Source organism: Podarcis vaucheri (genome assembly GCF_965113315.1).
Source record: "Podarcis vaucheri genome assembly, chromosome: 12".
Classification (NCBI taxonomy): domain Eukaryota; kingdom Metazoa; phylum Chordata; class Lepidosauria; order Squamata; family Lacertidae; genus Podarcis; species Podarcis vaucheri.
This window is the reverse complement of record NC_138750.1, coordinates 16,800,695-16,821,628: the sequence shown is the minus strand read 5'-3', so window position 1 is coordinate 16,821,628 and position 20,934 is coordinate 16,800,695. Positions and strand designations below refer to the sequence as shown.

Genomic DNA, 20,934 nt, shown 5'->3' with positions numbered 1-20,934 from the left:
AATAGTCTATCCTGGAGGCAACCAGAGCATGAAAACATGCAAAGTGACTTGCAGTATCTGTGTTTCTGGTGCCTGCATTCAGATGGGATACAAAACTATGGTTAAGTACTGCATGAATGAATATTGGGTTTGCAATTCCCCCATTCCCTTTCCTCCTCCATCACAGCTGGAAGCATTTACTTCCATGTTCAACTAACTGCAGTTCATCTTTTTTTTCCCAAACGGTGGCTGGTTTTAACTGTGCTTTGCCCTTAACAGTTTACTTCAAACCCATGGTTTATAACTCTTGGTTATTCAGCAAAACCATAATCTGTAACTCTCAGTTTAAGCCTAGGTTGAAAAAGCAAGCAAATGTTTCTGATTTTTTCCTTGCAGTTCCATGGGAGGAAGAGAGGGATGGAGAAACCAGCTACTTTCCCTAACTTGCTACTTTAGACAGCAATTCCCATCAAACGCAGCCAGCATGGCCCAAGTTCAGGGATGATGGGAGTTGTAGTCAAAAAGGGGGAAAGGAACCAGATAAAGTAAGGCTATACTAAACCACAGCGCTTTGAGAGGGGGTGTAAAAAATGAGGTTGCAGTACTCATTTCTTGATAAAAAGTGTTGTGGGTGCCAGCACAAAATGGCTGAAGCAGACAGAGAGAGACGATGATCATGAACTTCTGAGTACCATCACACAAAAAAGCACTGTCTGAAGGACAGGGAATAAAAATGTCAAATCAAACAAGTAAGTAAAGACGCCAGAGCTTGAGCAAGCATTTGCTGAATTGAATTTAAAGTGGCTAGCTTTGTGAAGAACACACAGCGCATGGAATATTCTGCTGGAACCCGAATATAAATTCAAGAGACAGGGAGCTGATTTTGCAAAGTATATGTATTTTGAGTATAAGAAAACGTTTCATTCTTTCTTTGCTTCCTTTTTATGGATGAACCCCAGTAAAGTTACATGTAAATTATTACTTATAATTTGCAGCACAGAACTGTATTCTTGACAGCCTTTTAGTTTGTAAATCTGTTCCCTCTAGAACAGGGGTTTCCAAACCCATCACTTTTATCCAGGTGATCTGCAGCATGTCCTCATTAAATAGTCATATTGATTTTTTGAGCTATGGCAAGAAAGCGAGTGTCTAATTCAGATAAATTGCAAACAATTATAGTTTCTCTGAAAGCTAATACGGTCTCCGAACCATTTTACTAGGTTTACCGACATGGCGACAGAAGCTCCCTTTCATCTTTCCCCACTAATGTTTACAACGAAGAAGATGCTTGGCCGCAAGGATTCGGACAACTCACGACGGTTTGATAGCTGCTCTTAGAAATGGAAGCATATTTTGTTTCATATGTTTACATTTATTTCATGCTCATTAAGATACTAATTAATCAAAATATACTCCAAATGTTTTATTTTTATTTATTTTTTTAAGTTAACAATATCTAAATACAGGTGTTAACCTTGCTGTTGTCCTGAAGTTGTGAAAAAGAACAGAGCTTAGCTTTTTCATGATGCTGTAATGTACAATCAACATTGTCATCCTAGAATACACAAAGTCTTTATCCTCTGAATGGGCAGCCAAATGTATCAATCAGTTTTACATGCCTACTTTTCTTTTCTTTTCCCCTCAGCTTGGAATGCAGCAGCAATACGAATTGGGCCAATTCATAAGGAAGAGATATGAGGGCTTCTTAAGTACTGACTACAAGCCAAAAGAAGCAAGTATTGGAACTAACAAGAAACTTTAGCCCTGTTCATTTAGTGTTAACATTTATACAAACATAACGTTAGGGTCAAACTTCAGGTGAACTTTGGATTGGGACAAGCAGTTGCAAGTAGAAGTGCAGGATGTGTGTCTTCAGGGCAAGGGGAAACTGAGAATTGATTTCCCCTATTTACTCAAATTTACCCAACTTTACTCATAATTCCCATCCCCATGTGCCCCAAATCTCCTCGTCCAGCAGCAGTGGCAGAGCTAACAAGAGACTTTCCCCCTGTTCATTTAGCAGTAACATTTATGGAAACATAACAGATGAGTTTCCCCCATGCTCTTTAGATCGGGACAAGCAAATACAAGCAGAAGTGGAGAATGTGTGTGGAGGGAACGACAAATGATTTCCCTTTGGGGTTCTAAACTTACTCACAGTTGCGATCCCTATGTACCCCAAATCTCCTTGTCTAGCAGCAGTGTCAGGGACTGCTGCCAAATACCGTATTTTTCGCTCTATAAGACGCACCAGACCACAAGACGCACCTAGTTTTTGGAGGAGGAAAACAAGAAAAAAAATATTCTGAATCTCAGAAGCCAGAACAACAAGAGGGATCGCTGCGCAGTGAAAGCAGCAATCCCTCTTGCTGTTCTGGCTTCTGGGATAGCTGCGCAGCCTGCATTCGCTCCATAAGACGCACCCACATTTCCCCTTACTTTTTAGGAGGCGAAAAGTGAGTCTTTTAGAGCAAAAAATACAGTATGTCTGTTTCCATGCTTCCTCCTCTGTTATCAGTATGGCAGCAGAGGAAAGAAGGTGAAGACCCCTCTCTTTCTTTTCCCATGTCCTCCTCTTCTTTGGTCCTCTCTGACCCACCCCCATTATTGTTGTAACGTCCCCTGGGACCTTACGGTGAAGGGCGGGTAATAAATTAAAATTATAACACTCACAACAAAAAGAATAAGAACAACACTGGGGAATAAGCCCCAGAAATCATTGACATTTCCCAGCATTTGGTGATTGAGGAAGAGAAGGGGGTTCTTCAGCGGCTTGGACTAAACCAAAAGCTGGAGAAGGACTGGGTTCCAATGCCCGCCATATTTTAAGGCACATGTTATGAACTGCTATGGTTTGTATTCTGAGAAAATGAATTGTGAAGTCCAGTGACACGACTCACACTTTCACATACCCACATGAACTCGCCAGCTCTCACAACAGAGTGAACACACAGGAACAGGTGGCCTGTCAGTCAAATCTACCTCATGGCTCCTGGCAGAAAAAGGGAAGAAATATTCACCAATGATTCTCAAATGTTGTTCTTTCTTCTGTTTCTCTTTGGGGTATATGCTTAATGTCCAAGTCTCCCCAAGAGAGTATTTTAATGGGATTCAAATCAACTTTACATAGAATTATACATTCGGTTGTAGGATCAAAAAACAAAACAAAACAAAAAAACACAACACTATCCTATAACTACACTTTTCCTTTTTTCCACTCTCTAGATTTATGTCCGAAGTACAGATACTGATCGAACCATTATGAGCGCTCAAGCCAATCTGGCCGGACTCTTTCCTCCTAAAGGAAACCAAATCTGGAACAAAGAGATCCTTTGGCAACCAATTCCAGTTCATACTGTGCCACGTTCAGATGACAAGGCAAGAAAGCGTGTGGTATTTTTAACCTTTCCTGCTCCCTGTGCAATGAAAACATGGGCTGGATCCAGACACATCAAAGAAGCGTTTCAGTTTAAAGTGTGGTCAATTTAAACAGGGAAAACAAGTAGAGAAAAACAGGACTCGATGTCGCCTCCTGGTGGCTCAATATTATATCGCACATACAACACATACAAAACACTTTTTCTTTACCATTCCAGCTGAATCCATGGTAACCTAAAAGAGAATATATACCGTATTTTTCATCCCATAGGACGCTCTGTCCCATAGGACGCACCTAGTTTTTTTGGGGGGGGAATAAAGGGATTTTCCCCTTTATTTCCCCCCCCCCAAAAGCAGGTTGGGGAAACCGAACCAGGAACAGCGGGATGGCGGCACTGCGCCTCCTTGCTGTCCCCTTAGCTTGTGGGGCTGGCCGATGTCTGTCCGGCGCGCGGGGCGCTCTGCTTCAGGGCGCCTTTGCGCCGGGCGGCAGGCTGCTATCCGGAGCGTAGGGAGCCCTGCGGATGTGTTCCCAAAGCGGCGGGTGCTCTGCTTTCAGGGCTGCCTAGGCTGCGGATGTGTTCCTGAAGCCTGGAGAGCAAGAGGGGTCGGTGCGCACCGACCCCTCTCGCTCTCCAAGCTTCAGTGAAAGCCTGCATTCGCCCCATAGGACGCACCCAGATTTCCCCTTCATTTTTGGAGGGGAAAAAGTGTGTCCTATAGGGCGAAAAATACGGGATATGCACGCACGCACACACACATTAACAGAGAGAACACAGACCTATTCAAGGTGTAGACAGGTATATATTAAGAGAGATTGAGATATATATATATATATTAAGAGAGAGAAATAGAAGGCTTAGACCTGTAATGCTGGGTTGGAGGTGTAATGCAACAGAAATCAGACTCCAGCCTCAAGAGTCTCAACAGCATCAAGCTTTAAGCATTTTCCCGCCTGCCAAAGTATTGAAAGTGTGCAAACAACCTCAGACTATTAATCATAATCCAAATTTAGGATGGACACATGGATTATGCACAGGCAGGAGACACCATCAGGAGGCCTTTGTAGTTAGTTAATACATTTTATTTATTTGTTCTTATTTTAGTTGTTGTATTTTCCTGTCAAAGCCAAATGTCCGAAGTATGACCAACTTCTAAAGGAAACGTTTGAATCCAAAACAGTCAGGGGGAAACTGAAAAAGCACATGGTAAGAAAGGGAGAGGCGGTAACTTTAAGGCTGCAGTCCCTGCAAGGCAGTCCCACTGACGTCAATGGGTCTTACTTTGGAGTAGACATCCCGAGGAATGTGCAGCAAATGTCTGATTTGACAGCCAAACCGTTGTAGCGCCAGACTATAAACCTGTTTGCTCATGACAAATTTGTCGCTGCTGTTTTCTTCCAGGTCATTTTTTAAAAAATTAGTTGTGCAAGCGCTCCTCTAGGCTACTTAAAACTAGAGGTGTATCAACTCACCAATAGGGAAACTCTTTCTCTACCTGAAAATGCAACCCATGTACTTGTGTATGTAGCTTTGAAGTGTTTTATTTCTCTTGTTCTCACCTGCTTGCAAAATAAACAGAGAATAAATTTTCCCAAAAGGGAAAGATGTCTAGACAGATTGTCATGTTCAGGGGTCAGCAAACTTTTTCAGCAGGGGGATAGTCCACTGTCCCTCAGACCTTGTGGGGAGCCAGACTATATTTGGGGGGGGAGGAAGGAATTCCTATGCCCCACAAATAACCCAGAGATGCATTTTAAATAAAAGGACACCTTCTACTCATGTAAAAACACGCTGATTCCCGGAGCATCTGCGGGCTAGATTTAGAAGGCGATGGGGCCGGATCCAGCCCCCAGGCCTTAGTTTGCCTACCCATGGTCTTGTTGTTTTGGCAAGGAAGACAAGAGCACTTCCAGATTTGCAGGGTCCAATGTCAGTGTGCTTAACCCCTTCCCTTCTGAATACCAGAAGGGAATGAAGGGTCCCTTCCGCTTTCTTTGAGTGGCAGGTCGGAATGAGGGGAAAGGGCCCCCAATTTGCTCCCTTCCCATCATCTGGGAAGTGGAGAAACTGATCCTTTTATTCTTGAAAAGCCTGTACAGTATTAAAGGACAGGGCTAAACTTTGCCAAATCATAACACACCAACAGGAACAGGCGCTATTGATCCCTGCGTACCCATTCGCACTTAGTGATTTATTGATCCTTCTGCTCTTTCTCTTTCAGAAATTTCTAGGTAAAATGGCAGCTAACATGGGATACGACTTGCCAACGGTTCTGGATTATAAAAGTCTCAAACTCTGGAAGGCATACGATGCTTTAGTTGTTCAGGTATTTCTAAGAGAACTTTATCACTCATCCGGCTCCAATAACAACAACAAAATACAGTGGTACCTCGCAAGACGAATGCCTTGCAAGACAAAAACTCGCTAGACGAAAGGTTTTTTTGTTTTTTGAGCTGCTTCGCAAGACGATTTTCGCTATGGGCTTGCTTCGCAAGACGGAAACGTCTTGCAAGTTTGTTTCCTTTTTCTTAACACCGTTAATACAGTTGCGACTTGACTTCGAGGAGCAACTCATAGAACGCGGTGTGGTAGCCTTTTTTGAGGTTTTTAAAGACTTTGGTGACTTTTGAAGCTTTTCCAAAACTTTCCCGACACTGTGCTTCGCAAGACGAAAAAAATCGCAAGACAACAAAACTCGTGGAACGAATTAATTTTGTCTTGCGAGGCACCACTGTAATAGGTTAGAACAAGATCTGGCAACCAGGAGCAAATGAGAGCACTTCATGTGGAACAATGATTAGCCAATGGCGGAGCTTCATGCTCCGGCACCGGGGGGCGGAGAGCAGGTGGGGGCGGGGCTAGCATGCGCCCCAGGGGCGTGCGCTCCCCCCCACCCCTCTTCCTCCACCAGTGTGATTAGCGGCCCTGTTTTCAATACTGCTTGTGTCACCATAGCAACAGAAACTGCAGAGTGGTCCAAGCTACTGTTTAGACCCAGGGGTGCCAACTTGAATAAAATATGGGGGGGGGCAGGTAAGCCCTACCCCCGTAATCAATTACATGATGTGGCATACGCACGCCATTTGGGGGCAATGCCTATCAACTTTGGGCCTGCCCCCCTCAAATATTTTATTGGGGGACCCGAAGGGACTGGGTTCTAGGAGTTGGCTCCTATGTCACCAGGGTAGGGGAAAGGGAAGAAATAAATGTCCCATAATGAGCTCCGGCTACTTAGTTTCTGTGGCACAGGCAACACATCACCTGTACTGGGCCACCTCTTTAGTTATGGAAAGGCCCATTCTCCCAAAAAGGAGAATCTATCAGGCTAAGCTCATCCATCTTGGCTGACCACTCTAGCAGTCATTTTATTTAAACACCAGAGTCACAGGGTTGGGGAGGCGACTCCAAAAACCTATTTAGTCTAACTCTGACCTTAGAACCACAGAAATTTATTCAGACCAAGGACTCAGCTACACTCAGTCAACTATATCATTATAACTGTGTTATAAATATGTGACACCCTTTTTTTTAACTGTGTGTAGATCCAGCCCCAGCCTCCTCTCATTATAACATGTTTTTATCGGCTCTGGTTTTTGTTGGTGGTTGTGAGCCACTTTATGTAAACCAAAAGGTGGCATGTAATGGGTTTTCCTAAATATAGATATGAATCAAGAGAAGAGGTAACTGTGGGGGGGCGGGGAGGGCATGGATCACAGGAGGGGAAAAAACCTTCTTTTTTTCCTAACTGTAGAAAATCCATAACTTGCCTCGCCCAGACTGGGCTGATGATAAAGCCATGGACAAATTGGGAAAGCTTTTGGCCTTTTCTTTACATGCCATGTTTGGGGTACACAAAAGAGAAGAAAAATCACAACTACAAGGAGGTAAGGAGGGAAAATTCAATATGACATGCATGTATCCTTCTTTATCTTAAGTGGGGGCAGCTAATTTTTTAATTTTTTTGCCTCAGGGGCTGCACTGAGGGTTGGACACACATACCTCAAGGGGCACATGACTCATGTGTGCAAAAGCACATGTATGTGTGTATGCCTACCTCTGCACCCGTCCAGCATGGGCCTAGGCTGCTCCCGTCACCATCCAGAGAGTGATGAGCAAATGCCTTTGTGGTTGCCAGCCTCTGCCAGGGAAACAGCCAGACTCTACAACATGTATTGATCACGTTATTATTGGTGACAGTGGTTGTGTTTGGAGGGCATTGCTAGGATTCCATATCACCTTGAAAACAACAACAACAACAACAACAACAACAACAACAACAACAACAACAACAACAAAGTTAGATGTTCTCAGTCCCAGCTTTTTGGGGAGCAGGGAGGAGTCACCGCAGTGATAAAGGGGAGTGAAAGGCTGGGAATGGCTTACTGGTTTCACCATCATTTGTATTCTTTTTCATCACCATTAAGGTCTCCTTCTGGAAGAGATTTTGGATCAGATGACACGAATTCCTAAAGGAAGAAAAATGTTAATGTATTCAGCTGTACGTATGAACAGTTTTTAAATTGACCAAACCTTCTGTAGCTCACATTTTTCCTGCTCCTTTCTAGCTCCCCTTTCTGTTTGGCAACACGATTTGTCTACTCAATTCACATTACGCTCGTCACATATTTTAAAAGTTGGGTTAAAAGCTAACGCTTTTAAATTTGAAGTGAAAGCAGCTGTGCCCCTGATCTGTGGCCCTGCCCTCCTGATTCGGATTGGGCCCCACACAGTACATTGTACTTGGGAATATATGGGGAGGCTGGAGGCTAGGAAACCTGCAGAGCCCTCCAACCCAGGTCAGGTGTGGTGTGCTCTTTCTGCAAAACAGAAGTGGAAATCTCACACATATACAAGATTAATGCAACATCTCACTGATACTGAAGGCAACCTCAAGGCCATCCCCAGGTCTCATGAGTATAACTTAAAAGACAACAATAATGCAAAAAATAAATAAATCTCAGCTAGATTCTGGAGTCATGTTCTAGGGCAGAAAGGGGAGATCCCAAGTGTCTTGTAACATGTTGTCAGTTTCAGTGCTGGCATGTATTTGCTAAAGGGCTTTCTCCATTCTGTTACCGCTCACATTCTGTATTCCAAACCACAAATCATACATTTTTCAATATGAATATGACAGGTTCTTACATAATTCACATTGTCAAGTTTCACTTTCTTATTGGCGCTGGATATAGACATGTGCCTCCTCCCCTCAGGGAGCAGAGTTGCGTATTGACTCCAAAATGCTTAATAACCCTACTCAGTACTTTCTAGTAAACGTTAAACAAAATGGAAGGTAAATCAAAGCCTGCAGAACCCCACAGCACCCAAGCCACCTTCCCAAAGCACCACCTTCTGGGAACAACCATCCAAGTTGGAACAGAACAACTGCAAAACAACTTCCCCTACTCCCAACTCAGATAGTCTCTCAGAAGAATTCCATGGCTGGTGGCAATAAAGACCCCTGAGAGATCTTGGAGACCCAACAGGGACATACTCGACCTTTCCATTGTTCATACATAGGACCTGCCTGTGCAATCCTTTTTAGGGCAGATAGATTGCATGACTGGAGTACACACATTTTATGTACAATATGTGTATACAGTCCTGGATTCATATGCAGAAGAGTGAGTAGCATAAACTTTATTTCAGATGGATGTATGCAGAATGAAGCACAAATGTGAAGTAACTACATGTTTAAACAATACTGAAGAAATGTCTGAAACAAGATCCTACATCCCCGGGGCTGCACATTTCATTCTCTTTAAATTCTTGCTTGGGTAATCTTGCGAAAGGGGTCCTTTTGCAATTAAATCCATCGCATGCCATAGACCACAGTGGAGGACTTTGTCTGATACCACATCCTTGGAACTTAAGGCCGGCCCAAGACATTTTGGCACATGAGGTGGACACAAAATGTAGTGAAGATCTGCCTCAGGAAGAAAGGGGAAATAAAGATTGGCATCATTACCTGCTGCCCCTGTGCAACTTGCCACCTGAGGCAGTCATCTCACCTTGCCTCATGGGTGGGCCGGCCCGGCTTAGAGCTAACAGTGTCTAAGTACTCTATACACAAACGCACTTCTGTCATGGGAGTAGTAAGGAATTCTTTATTTTCTTTTTATAGCATGATGTCACACTAGCAGCTCTCCAGGTAGCAATGGGAGTTTTCAAAGAACATCTACCTCCCTTCGCCGCTTGCCATTTTTTTGAGCTATATCAAGAAGACAATGCGTAAGTACTGATGCATAGATAAAATAATCAGCAATGGTATATTGGGTAAACAAGATTCACTCACCTTCTCAAACCTGCACAGAACACAGTATTTCTTCTCACAATTCGTGCACTGCTAAAATGAGTCAAAAAAAAGATGCGTTCCCAGACTCTCCAAGTGTTCCTATTTTCCAAGGACACCCCCAATTTAGAGAAGCTGTCCCAGTTTCTTATTTAATCCCAGAACTTCTCACTTTTTCTTAGAAAGTCCCTATTTTCATTGGAGAAATGTTGGAGGGTATGGAATTATCCCAGCCCTGAGCTGTCTGAAGGCAATCCTGTATGGGGAAGGTTGTTCTTAATGTTTAACATATTATCATGTTTTTATATACCGTATTTTTCGCTCTATAGGACACACCCGACCATTGGACGCACCTTGTTTTAGAGGGGGAGAACAAGGGGGGGAAAATCTCCCCCTCTCTGCTCAGCGCCCTTTCAGTGAAGCAGCAGGAGAAACGGAGCCCCTTCCATTTCTCCTCCTGCTTGGCTGAAGGAACGCTGCGCAGCTCTCCCTCTCTGCTGAAGCCGGGAGAGTCTTGCTCTCCCGGCTTCAGCAAAAGGAACCTGAAGCCTGTGGGGCGCAGCGGGAATTTGCGCTGCGCTCCGAAGGCTTCAGGCAGCTATCCTTGAATCCTGGAGAGCGAGAGGGGTCGGTGCACACCGACCCCTCTTGCTCTCCAGGCTTCAGCGAAAGCAACGCGAAGCCTCCGGAGCACGGAGGGAGCACTCCTGTGCTTCGGAGGCTTTGCATTGATATCGCTGAAGCCAAGGAGCCTGTATTCGCTCCATAGGATGCACACACATTTCCCCTTAATTTTTGGAGGGGGGAAAGTGTGTCCTATAGAGGAAAGAATATGATACGTTGGAAGCTGCCCAGAGTGGCTGGGGCAACCCAGTAAGATGTGTGGGGTATGAATTATCATTATGGAATGGGACGTCCCTATTTTCATTGGAGAAATGTTGGAGTGTATGCATTCCTCTGTGTTTCAGCTTGACACCCAGCTGTCCAAAATGCTATTGGAAGTGCATTTCATAGGTGAATGGCTGAGGTGTACCTGCCTTTGAAAGACAGAAAGGGATTGAAAGGGTTGAGCCACACTTTGTGCCAGCATTCTTCAATCTAGAGTCCCCAGATGTTGTTGGACTACAGCTGCAACATCGACGGTCTTAAGACATAAGGCTGCTGCTGAAGCAACAGTTGCATTTTGCATGTAGGTCCTTTGGTGTTTTGCCACCTCTGCACAAGTCCCATTGTGGTGCATGCAAAGGTGTGCTTGAGAGGGCAGGTGGGGACACGCTTCAATTACAGGCTAGATGCACTGAAGGAAAGAAATGGAGTGGGCATTGCCAGACAGCAGCAGTGCACAGCAGGGATAGTGGGCGGCGGGGGCAGGGGTGGAGGCCAGGCACCCACAGCAAAAGTTCTGTGGGTACCCGGCCCCCCTGGCCCCCTGGAGTTAGCGCCAATGTCCCTGGGCAATATATGGCTGCATCTTATGAGAATGACCACATAGGAATCCAATCAGGGGGTGACCTGACTTTCTTCTTTTCAGTGAGTACACCGTCGAGATGTACTATCGGACCAGTACTGATGCTCCACCCCAACAGCTCGTTTTGCCAGACTGTAAAGCGGTTTGTCCCTTTGGTCGGTTTAAACACCTGCTTTATCGTGTCATACCAGAGAACTGGGAAGGAGAATGTAACCATAGGTGGCATCGTGGCAGAAAGGTAAGATAGGGTTGAAACAAACATGTGTAAAACGGATGTGTCATCATTCAAGGTCCCAGCTTGACTTTCCTCTCAAAATCATAATACAGTGGTACCTCGCGTTAAGTACTTAATTCGTTCCGGAGGTCCGTTCTTAACCTGAAACTGTTCTTAACCTGAAGCACCACTTTAGCTAATGGGGCCTCCTGCTGCCACTGCGCCGCCAGAGCACGATTTCTGTTCTCATCCTGAAGCAAAGTTCTTAACCTAAGGTACTATTTCTGGGTTATCGGACTCTGTAACCTGAAACGTATGTAACCCGAGGTACCACTGTAATTAGTGGGGCTGGCCTGTTTGAGGTTTGAAGCTTTAGGAATGCAGCTCCCACCCCCCCACCTTCATCCTGCCCCAACCTCGAGACACTGGAAAGCAGACTGCCCTGTTATCCTGGAAACTATAGTTTGTTAAAGCTGTCGGGAATTATAGCTTTGTGAGGGGTAAAATGCAATTCCCAGTGTACTTTGGAGGACGTCATTGTTGGGAGGAAAGCTACAACAATTGTAATATGTTACCTAAAAAGGGAATGAAGTGGAAGACATAAAGGCAGACTATTCTTCCTCCTCACCGATTCCTACTTTTTTAGTAAATACTTACAGTTATACCTCGGGTTACAGATGCTTCAGGTTGCATTTTTCCGGGTTATGTTTTTTAAAAAAAATAATATTTATTACTTTTAAACACTACAAAAAAGGAAAGAAGAAAAAAAAGACAATACAATACAATATAAAAAAATTACACAACACTAACACAATAAACTAAACAAGACAAAACAAAAACAGTTTAACACACATCATACAATTTCAATATCTTATCTTACATTCACTTGTTTCAACGACCTCCTCACATCTCCCTTTTTGTATTCCACTTCTATTAATTATTTCAGCAATTCCTTTCCATCTTCCTCTATTTTCTATCCTATAATTCTCTTAACATATTCTACCCTTATTTTTCCTTTAATACTCTAATAATCTATTTATACCTAATTCCTTATAACATTTCTACTAAAGCCATATAACTTCATTCCAACATTTTTCTAACATTCATTAATTTTACAATATTTCTATAAATAGTCTTTAAACTTTTTCCATTCTTCTTCCACCAACTCTTCTCCCTGGTCTCAGATTCTGCCAGTCATTTCCGCCAGTTCCATATAGTCCATCAACCTGGTGATCTTCTGTCCGATGCTCTTAGCTCTTTTCCAAGTCCCTTCTGCAGATCTTCTTCATATTTATACAAAAACTTTACTTTGTCTTCTACTGATCTTATTTTTATTTTCCTTCCTTTGAAGCTGAAGAATAGACCTTGGGGAAACTCCCACCTAAAGATGATTTTATTCCTTCTCAGCAGGGCAACCAAATCTCCGTAGTTAGACCTAAGATCCAAAAGGTATTTCGGGACGTCTTTAAAAATTTCCACTCTTGGCTGTTGTACTTCTAGGTTCTTCTGGTACAGTCTCTTATTCTATTCTTCTCTTTTTTCCCTCCTCTTCCAAATCTGAAGGCCCTCACAGTTTTAATTTCTTCTTGACCAAAATCCAAGTCTCCAAAATCAGCAAATTTTTGTGTGAAGAAGTCTATCAAACTTTCCTTCTCCAATTCAGGTAAGGCTCTGATCCTCAAATTTGTCTGTTTTTCTTTAAATTCAAGCATAGCAAGCGTCGACTTATGGTCATCAAGTTGCCTCTGTAAGGCTGGGACTCTCTCTCTCTCCAATTGTGTTACTTTACATTCAGCAGCAACGGCTTTCTCCCTAGCTTCCTCCGCAGTCTGCCGTGTCAAAATAGATTTCTGTATCAATTTCTGAATTGTTTCTGTGTTGATATTCACCTTTTGTCCCAGATTATTTATACTTTCTGTATTTAAGTCAATTTTAATAGTTGCAGCATCCACTTTCGCATTTATCACGTCTGTTTTCTTGTTAAGCTGTTCCAGTGAATCATTTATCTTACTTAATGCATCCGCTAAGGCCTCTTCTGTCGACATACCTCTTGATTTTGAATATACTGTCACAAACGCAATAGGAGAAGAAGCAGGGGGGCCTGATATTGAGGCTCTCCTAGATTGCTGCTAAGTCCTCCCAGACCTTAATGTTTTTTCAAGAATTGACTAGTCCGTTTTTTCCTTTCCATTTGCCATAACACTTAAACGATTCAAGGTCAGTCCCAGAGTCTCACAGCTTTTTATCTTGCACCTGGAAATTCCCCCAGCCCAGCTCTTGTAACAGTTTCAAAGGCTTCCTCTAGGGGGAAACAGTTTCTGTTTATATTAGTCAATAATGTCCTCTTTTAAACACAGCTCAAACAATGAAGTTAGTTTCAATTTTCAGTTACTTTTACTCCTTTTTAAAAGCAGACGGAGACAGTAGAAACAATGTATTTCTCTTATTAGCTAACTGTCAACGAACGTTCTAATCGCTGTCGGTGAGCCTTCCAAAAAACGTCAGTCCTGCTAGCAGCCAGTTTCCAGGGTCTGAGTGGCGGTATTTTAACACTCTTCGCTCTCTCCCGCAGGCATATTCAGTTCACAACTTCCCCCCCTCTTCTCCTGCCTCCCAAGGGGGGGTTTAATGTTCTTTACCGATGGAAATTTAGTCCTTTACAATAGGCTTTCCAAGGCTTCAGCTTACAGCCTCAATGCTTCAGTCTATTTACAAAAGGGGAAGGCAGACTTCCTGTATTGAACCTCCCCGTTACGATACCAAATTAAACTTTTAGAAATCCAATTCTCCCGCTTCAGCTCTACTCATGGGTAAGTACTTTAAAATCAAATTGTCCACAGGAAAAAGTCAGCACTCTCCGGCAACAGCAATGCGGCTTCGCTCCGTGGAAGAAGCAGACGATTCGAAGCACCGCACTACTCACCCCACGTCGCTCCGGACCCCCGAAACTGGGTTTCCCCACGAGTAGGGGAGGCGCAAAAGGTGCCCGCCAAATCCCACGCTCACAGGCTTCTCCCGCCTGTGACTTTTTGGTGGGTCTCCACCTTCACCGTGATGGCCAGACCCAAATTCCCACGGGGAAAATTCCTCCCGATCAGAGGAATTCCGCCATTACCAGAGGCACCAACCCGGAAGTCTGCATTTTTCCCGGGTTATGGGCTGCCGAAACCCAGAAGTACCAGAACGGGTTACTTCTGGGTTTCAGCTAAATCGCACTTTGTGCATGCACAGAAGCGTTGAATTGCAACCCACGTGTGCACAGATGCGCAGGTGCGGGTTGCGAACGCTGCAGGTTGCGAACACGCATTCCACACGGATCATGTTCGCAACCTGAGCGTCCACTGTAGAGGTAGTTTATTTATTTATATATTGCATTAGCCATGTGGCCATAGCATGATATACATTAAAATAACAACATAAAATGGGGGTGGGGAGGTAAAGGTAGATATCATCCTGGGCGATTACTTAGAGAAAGAAAAAAAAAACAAAAAAAAAACTGGTGAGGCTGGAGGAGGACCGTTAAAGGGTCCTTCAGCTCCTCAGATTTGTCCTAACTCGATTGTCCTTGTACAATAAGGCTACTTGGAATTTCGTTCGATTGTGCGGCGTGTCGACTGCAGCTGTGGTGTTAAGGAAGAAGTTAGTGCCGCTTTCCTCTTCATCACACTAAGCAGGAAGTTAGCTGTCATCTCGGTAATCCAGCATTCAGAATCCTGCAAAAAGAGGGACACTATCCAAGGCTGGATTGGGAGATGGAACTTGTTCACGAGGGGAGTTCCGAAGGAATTGTGAAGCAGTATAGAGGGATCCCTTCAGGGGGTGGGATAGCAAGGGCTAGGCCTGAACACGGTCCTCTTGCATAGGAAGCTGTGTTAGAGAAGTCAAGTTGCTGTAGTTTCTTTTTAATTGGAGGTAGGGCCGCCGGGCTGATACATTCTAAGTTAAGAACAGTTTTACAATTCAGATTGAGAAGAGAGCGGAGTTTGAGGTTAATTGTAGTTTTCCAAGGGGAGTTATGAATACCTCTTGGGATCAGATTGGAAAAACCACCTCTAATTCGGGCATCCGATGCTAATAGGTGGAGGCTGTAGGAAATGGCTCGACTCCATGCTCGTTTAACAATTGGGGGCTGGGCGAACTCGAGTCGTAAGGCTGCACCTGAGACACATCTCGGGATGCCGGAAAGAGATCTCAGAAACATATGAAGTGGGCGATCCAAGTTACCTGATATTGCTGTAGTCCATACTTCGCATCCATATAATAATTTAGGGACAACTTTGGCATTAAATATTTGAATTGCTGCTGGAAGGTGTTTGCCGCCCTTCTGGTGGTAAAATCGGACAATGGCGTTAGAGGTCGTGGTTGCAGCGAGAAAGGCAGATTGTAGATGGGTGGACCAGGAGAGATTATAAGTGAATATTAGGCCTAGATATTTAAAGGCTTTTACCTTTTCTAAATAGCCACCTGTGATCTTAAGTGGCTCCAACTTGAGTTTGCGGGAACGAGTGAAGTGGAGGACTTTCAATTTTTTATAATTAATATTGAGAGCTTCCGCCTTACAATAGGCGATAAATGCATTAACTGCATTTGCTAGGTCCGCAGCCGTTCTGGATAAAATGACAGCATCATCAGCATAGAAAAGGGAGGCAATGGGGTGGCCTGCTAAATGAGGAGGATACTTAGATGCTAGCTTCAGAGTGAAAATTGCATCATGAAGATAAAGATTAAATAGTAAAGGGGCCAAGAGACAGCCTTGTCGGACGCCCTTGGCCGTTGGAAATGGAGTAGTGAGGGAGCCGTTGGGACCACATCGGACGCGAGCTGTGGTGTTTGAATAAAGGGAAATAATTAGGGAGAGGAGGTACAGGTAAAAAAATGCTTTACTAAATTTCAACCTTTTTAACATACACAGTCAAAACACACTTTCATATTTTCTCTTATTTTTGTTGACTTCCCACCCCATTTTCCAGGCAATACTGCTTAAGGGTTGACAACGTACCGGTAGAACAGGACACAGGATTCTGGCAAGAAACAAGGTGGGTGGGTGTGTGCATTTTTGTAAATCAAAACTGGTGTACGGACTCTGTCAAGTTGGATACCTACTGATGTGGAATTTCTGACAATTAAATGCAGACCTTTCTATCTTCCCCGGGAATTTACAACAGTGGTGTTAACAGCGGTGTACATAGCAGGGCCATGAGCAGTATGCATGAAAACATCAATGCTCAATTGAGCAGATACCCGGAGGCTGTGCAGATTATTGCGAGGAACTTCAATCACACAGATGTGAGGGCAGTACTCCCAAAATTCCATCAGCACATTGAGTGTGCAACAAGAGGAGAAAATACTCTTGACAAGGTGTACACAAACATTAGATGGGCATATGAGGTCAAGACCTTGGTGCACCTCGGTGGTTCAGGTCATGTGTCCCTGCTTCTGGCACCAGTATACACACCCCTCAGGAAACAAGGCCAGATACAAACACGGATGGTTACGGTGTGGCCTGAGGGAGCCTCTCAGCAACTGCAGGACTGTTTCCAGGAGACCGACTGGAATATCTTCGACCATGAAGATCTAGAAACTTATACATCAACGGTCCTGGATTATATTAGATTCTGCACAGCAAGTGTCACCAGGGAAAAGCATGTTAAGTTGTATCCGAATAGGAAGCCCTGGATGACAGGAGAGGTTAGGAGATTATTGAAGGCCAGAAATTCTGCTTTTAGAACTGGGGACCGGGTATTGTATGGCATAGAAAGAGCGAACTTGAAGAGGGCTATCAGGAAAGCAAAAGCGGAGTACAGAGGAAAAATTGAGGACCATCTGAGAAATCATGATACTAGACAAATGTGGCAGGGAGTCCAACATCTGACTGGTTATAAATCAAGGAATTCATCAATGGTAGAGAATACTGCTTCCTTGGTGGGAGAGTTGAATACCTTCTTTGCCCGATTTGAGGTGACACCAACAGTGACTCCAACAGGGATGCCAGAGCTATTGGCGTCACTACCTACAGGAAATGCTGCCAGGGTGGAAGAGGGAGAAGTGAGGCAAATATTAAAGGAGGTAAACACGAGGAAGGCTATGGGCCCGGATGGGGTGGCTGGAAGCACATCTTATCTTGTCTGCCAGTGGGACTTGATCCTTACCAGTTTGCGTACAAGCCAAAGAGATCCACAGAGGATGCTGTGGCAATGGCTTTATATGCTGTCCTGACTCATTTGGAGAAGCAAGGGAACTACGCGAGACTGTTCTTTGTAGACTTTAGTTCTGCATTTAATACTATTCTTCCGCATAGATTGGTGCCCAAATTATTAGACCTGGGACTTCCACCATGTTTGTGCAGGTGGATATTAGACTTTCTATCAAACCCTTCCCAAAGGGTCAGCTTGGGTTCCCACGTCTCTGTGGATCTCATCACGAATACGGGGACGCCGCAGGGGTGCGTGTTGAGCCCGCTTTTATACATGCTCTATACAGCTGACTGTGCCCCCAAATACCCCAGTAATAAGATCATTAAGTTCGCAGATGATACAACGGTGGTTGGTTTAATTACGGCTGGAGAGGGGGAGATGGCCTATAGGAAGGAAGTTGAGCAGTTGGGGGAGTGGTGCAGGAAAAACAACTTACTGCTTAACTTAAAGAAAACAAAAGAGATCATTGTGGACTTTAGGAAATGTAAATTGAATATTCAGCCATTTATTATTGAGGGGAAGTGCGTGGAACAGGTCTCAGTGTTTCAATTTCTGGGAATGGAGTTGAGAGACGACCTAACCTGGGGAGAGAACAGCAAAGACCTGGTGAAGAGAGCACAGCAGAGGTTATATTTTCTGAGAATCCTCCGGAAAAACAATCTCTCAAACACCTGTTGATGGCATTCTACCATTGCACTGTGGAGAGCATACTAACTTATGGTCTGTGCGTGTGGTTTGGGAGCTGCATGGCCAGGGAAAAAACAATGCTATCCAGGGTTGTAAAGACTGCAGAGAGAATTATTGGGTGCACTCTTCCCACCTTAGATCAAATCTATGCTGCCAGGTGCCATAAGAAAGCGGCAGAGATAGCGCAGGATAGTACGCACCCCGGAAATGATCTCTTTCAGCTTCTGCCTTCTGGAAGAAGGTATAGGGTTATAAAGGCCAGGACTCGCCGCCTGAAAAACAGTTTCTACTCTAATGCAATTCTGGTTCTAAACGCAGCATAAGGGGTCTCTGTAGTATAGTGTATTTTAAAATGGGGTTTTAGAGTTTTTTAGGGGTTTTTGAATGTTTTATGTAGTTTTATGTAGTTTTGTGGTAGTTTTATGTAGTTTTTATGTAGTTGTTATGTAGTTGTTATGTAGTTTTTCAATTTCATTGTTCCGCAAGGAACAATGACAATAAAGATATCGGGGGGGGGGGGGAGTTGCTGTTTCTCCCCTTCTGCTACACCCTGTTTTCTAGCTATCAAATGAAAGCCACAACATTATAATCTAATTCCTTCTGTTGTTCATAGCTCAAACCCTGCTGGCAAGTTCATCACACTATAACACTTCTTTAAATAGTCTGAAAAAGGCATCCATTCTTCCATAAAAACACTCGTCATTAGATTCTCTGAATGCAAATGTATACATAACTTGTAATGACTATCTGCAAATTTCCTAAATATGTATTTCTAAATGTTTGCAGTGTTGTTGACCTTTTGTCATGATGCTGTTGTCTCTCATCTTCTACCAGGATGAAAAGGAAAGCCAAAGAAAGGGGAAATCAGCAAACCGACCTCCTCAGGAAGGAAACTGGACGGCAAAGTTATAAATCACCGGCAACACTACATGATTGTTGATGCTTTTGTGTGGTGCTCATAATCAAGATTTTCTTCTTCTCGTTGAGATTTCCAATCAAATAAAATCAGGCACATAGGTGCACTAGATTAGCTTGAACAAACAGCATAATTTGCAAGTTAATGTGTGTCTATAGATTTAATCTAATTACTTGAGGGTGGGGAAAGCAGGGGTCTATTTTGCAACCTTACTAAGGGTTAGGAATATATGGATATTCCTAATTCCAAACTGCTGCAGAGCTTAACAAGCTTTGTCAGAACCCCATTCATCCAAAATGGTTGACACATTTAATATATTACCCTGTATCAGTCCCTACAGCCGCAGCAGGCGCCGTAAGTCTGCAATGGTTTGACTTCACCCCTGAAGGCACACTCTTCAATTGTCTTCCAAGGCTGATAGCTGCCAACAATAACTTCAGTTGGCACTCTTATTTATCCAGCTGTTAGTTTAGTCAGAAGGTTTGAATTCTCACAGCCCATCTAGACCCAGCGAGAGTCACTGTGCAGTAAAAACACTGACAACTAACTGAGAGTGGAGAAAGGGAGAAAACTCGCCAGAAACAATAAAGGAAAAACAGAAAATGGAGGGATATGCTGTAATCATCACACTAGATGTCCTATCAGAACAATCTTTGCATGATCTCAGGTTATCACTGCAAGTTTGTTCTGTTTCTACAGCTTCTATTGCATGGGTAGGCAAACTAAGGCCCAAGGGCCGGATCCAGCCCAATCACCTTCTAAATCCAACCTGTGGACAGTCCGGGAATGAGCGTGTTTTTACATGAGTAGAATGTGTGATTTTATTTAAAATGCATCTCTGGGTTATTTGTAGGGCATAGGAATTTGTTCATTTCCCCCCCTTCAAAATATAGTCTGGCCCCCCCACAAGTCTGAGGGACAGTGGACTATCCCCCTGCTGAAAATTTTGCTGTCCCCTGTTCTATTGAATGGAAGCTCTTGCACAGTTCCCACAATTTCAATGGGACTTAGACAGGACTTTTGAAGTCCCTGCCCCCATGCAATCTGTATAGGTTTTCTAGCTCCCTCCTCCCTGTGCCAGATATGTTGAAAAAGAAATATAGGAATGGTTTGTCCTGCAGGCCATCCATTTGCCTTTGAAGCTTCCTGCCCAAGTGAAACTGACCTGTGTTTTGTGCGCCAGTAGTGATTTTGGCCCGGAAAAGCGAGATGAGCACTGGTACCCCATAGTCACCTTTGACTGGACTTAACCATCCAGGGATCCTTTGCCTTAACTACATAAACCAAAGGTGTTTCCTTCCTCTAGAGTTCTCGAACAGTAGGCATGTACATATTGCAATGTGTACATTTAGTGGTGCAGCAATAAAACTGCTAGCACATTTGCAAAGTGAAGTATGTTTTCAAATTGGATGGGGGACCATGTCGTGTTGAAATTCTTGCATTGCACAGGTTTTGGACTAGATGACCCTCAGGGTTCCTTCCAATTCTATGTAGTGGGTTAATCAGTTAAAGGGCAGTAGCAGTTAACCATTTTCAAATATCCAGTTGGTCATCAAATCATATTGCGCTCTGTTAATACCTTCTTGACTTCTTCTGACTTCATAAGTATTGAAATGTTCGAGGATTTGCCACCGTTTTTCCATTTATGGAAACTGAAGGAAAGGTTTGTATACTTCTGGGCTCACATACCTCTGGATTATTCGAAACCCAGAAATGTACCCTATGAAAAAACAATTGGAATTCATATGGTTACCTGTGGGCTTTTCATAATTAACCAGGGTACTTAATGGAGGATAACAAAACCCAT

The 20,934-nt window shown here is 43.8% G+C and overlaps 1 protein-coding gene across 1 annotated transcript; it reads left to right on the top strand.

Moving 5' to 3' along the window:
- Nucleotides 1–3,210: 3,210 nt before the first annotated feature.
- On the top strand, nucleotides 3,211–13,081 carry LOC309515853 (prostatic acid phosphatase-like; the record flags this gene model as incomplete). The annotated part of the gene is made up of 8 exons (XM_082194067.1): nucleotides 3,211–3,357; nucleotides 4,464–4,565; nucleotides 5,581–5,685; nucleotides 7,111–7,243; nucleotides 7,784–7,857; nucleotides 9,481–9,587; nucleotides 11,180–11,354; nucleotides 13,040–13,081. The coding sequence occupies exons 1-8, from the start codon at nucleotides 3,241–3,243 to the stop codon at nucleotides 13,079–13,081; spliced, it is 855 nt and encodes a 284-aa protein (XP_082050193.1). The 5' UTR covers nucleotides 3,211–3,240.
- Between the last annotated feature and the right edge of the window lie 7,853 nt (nucleotides 13,082–20,934).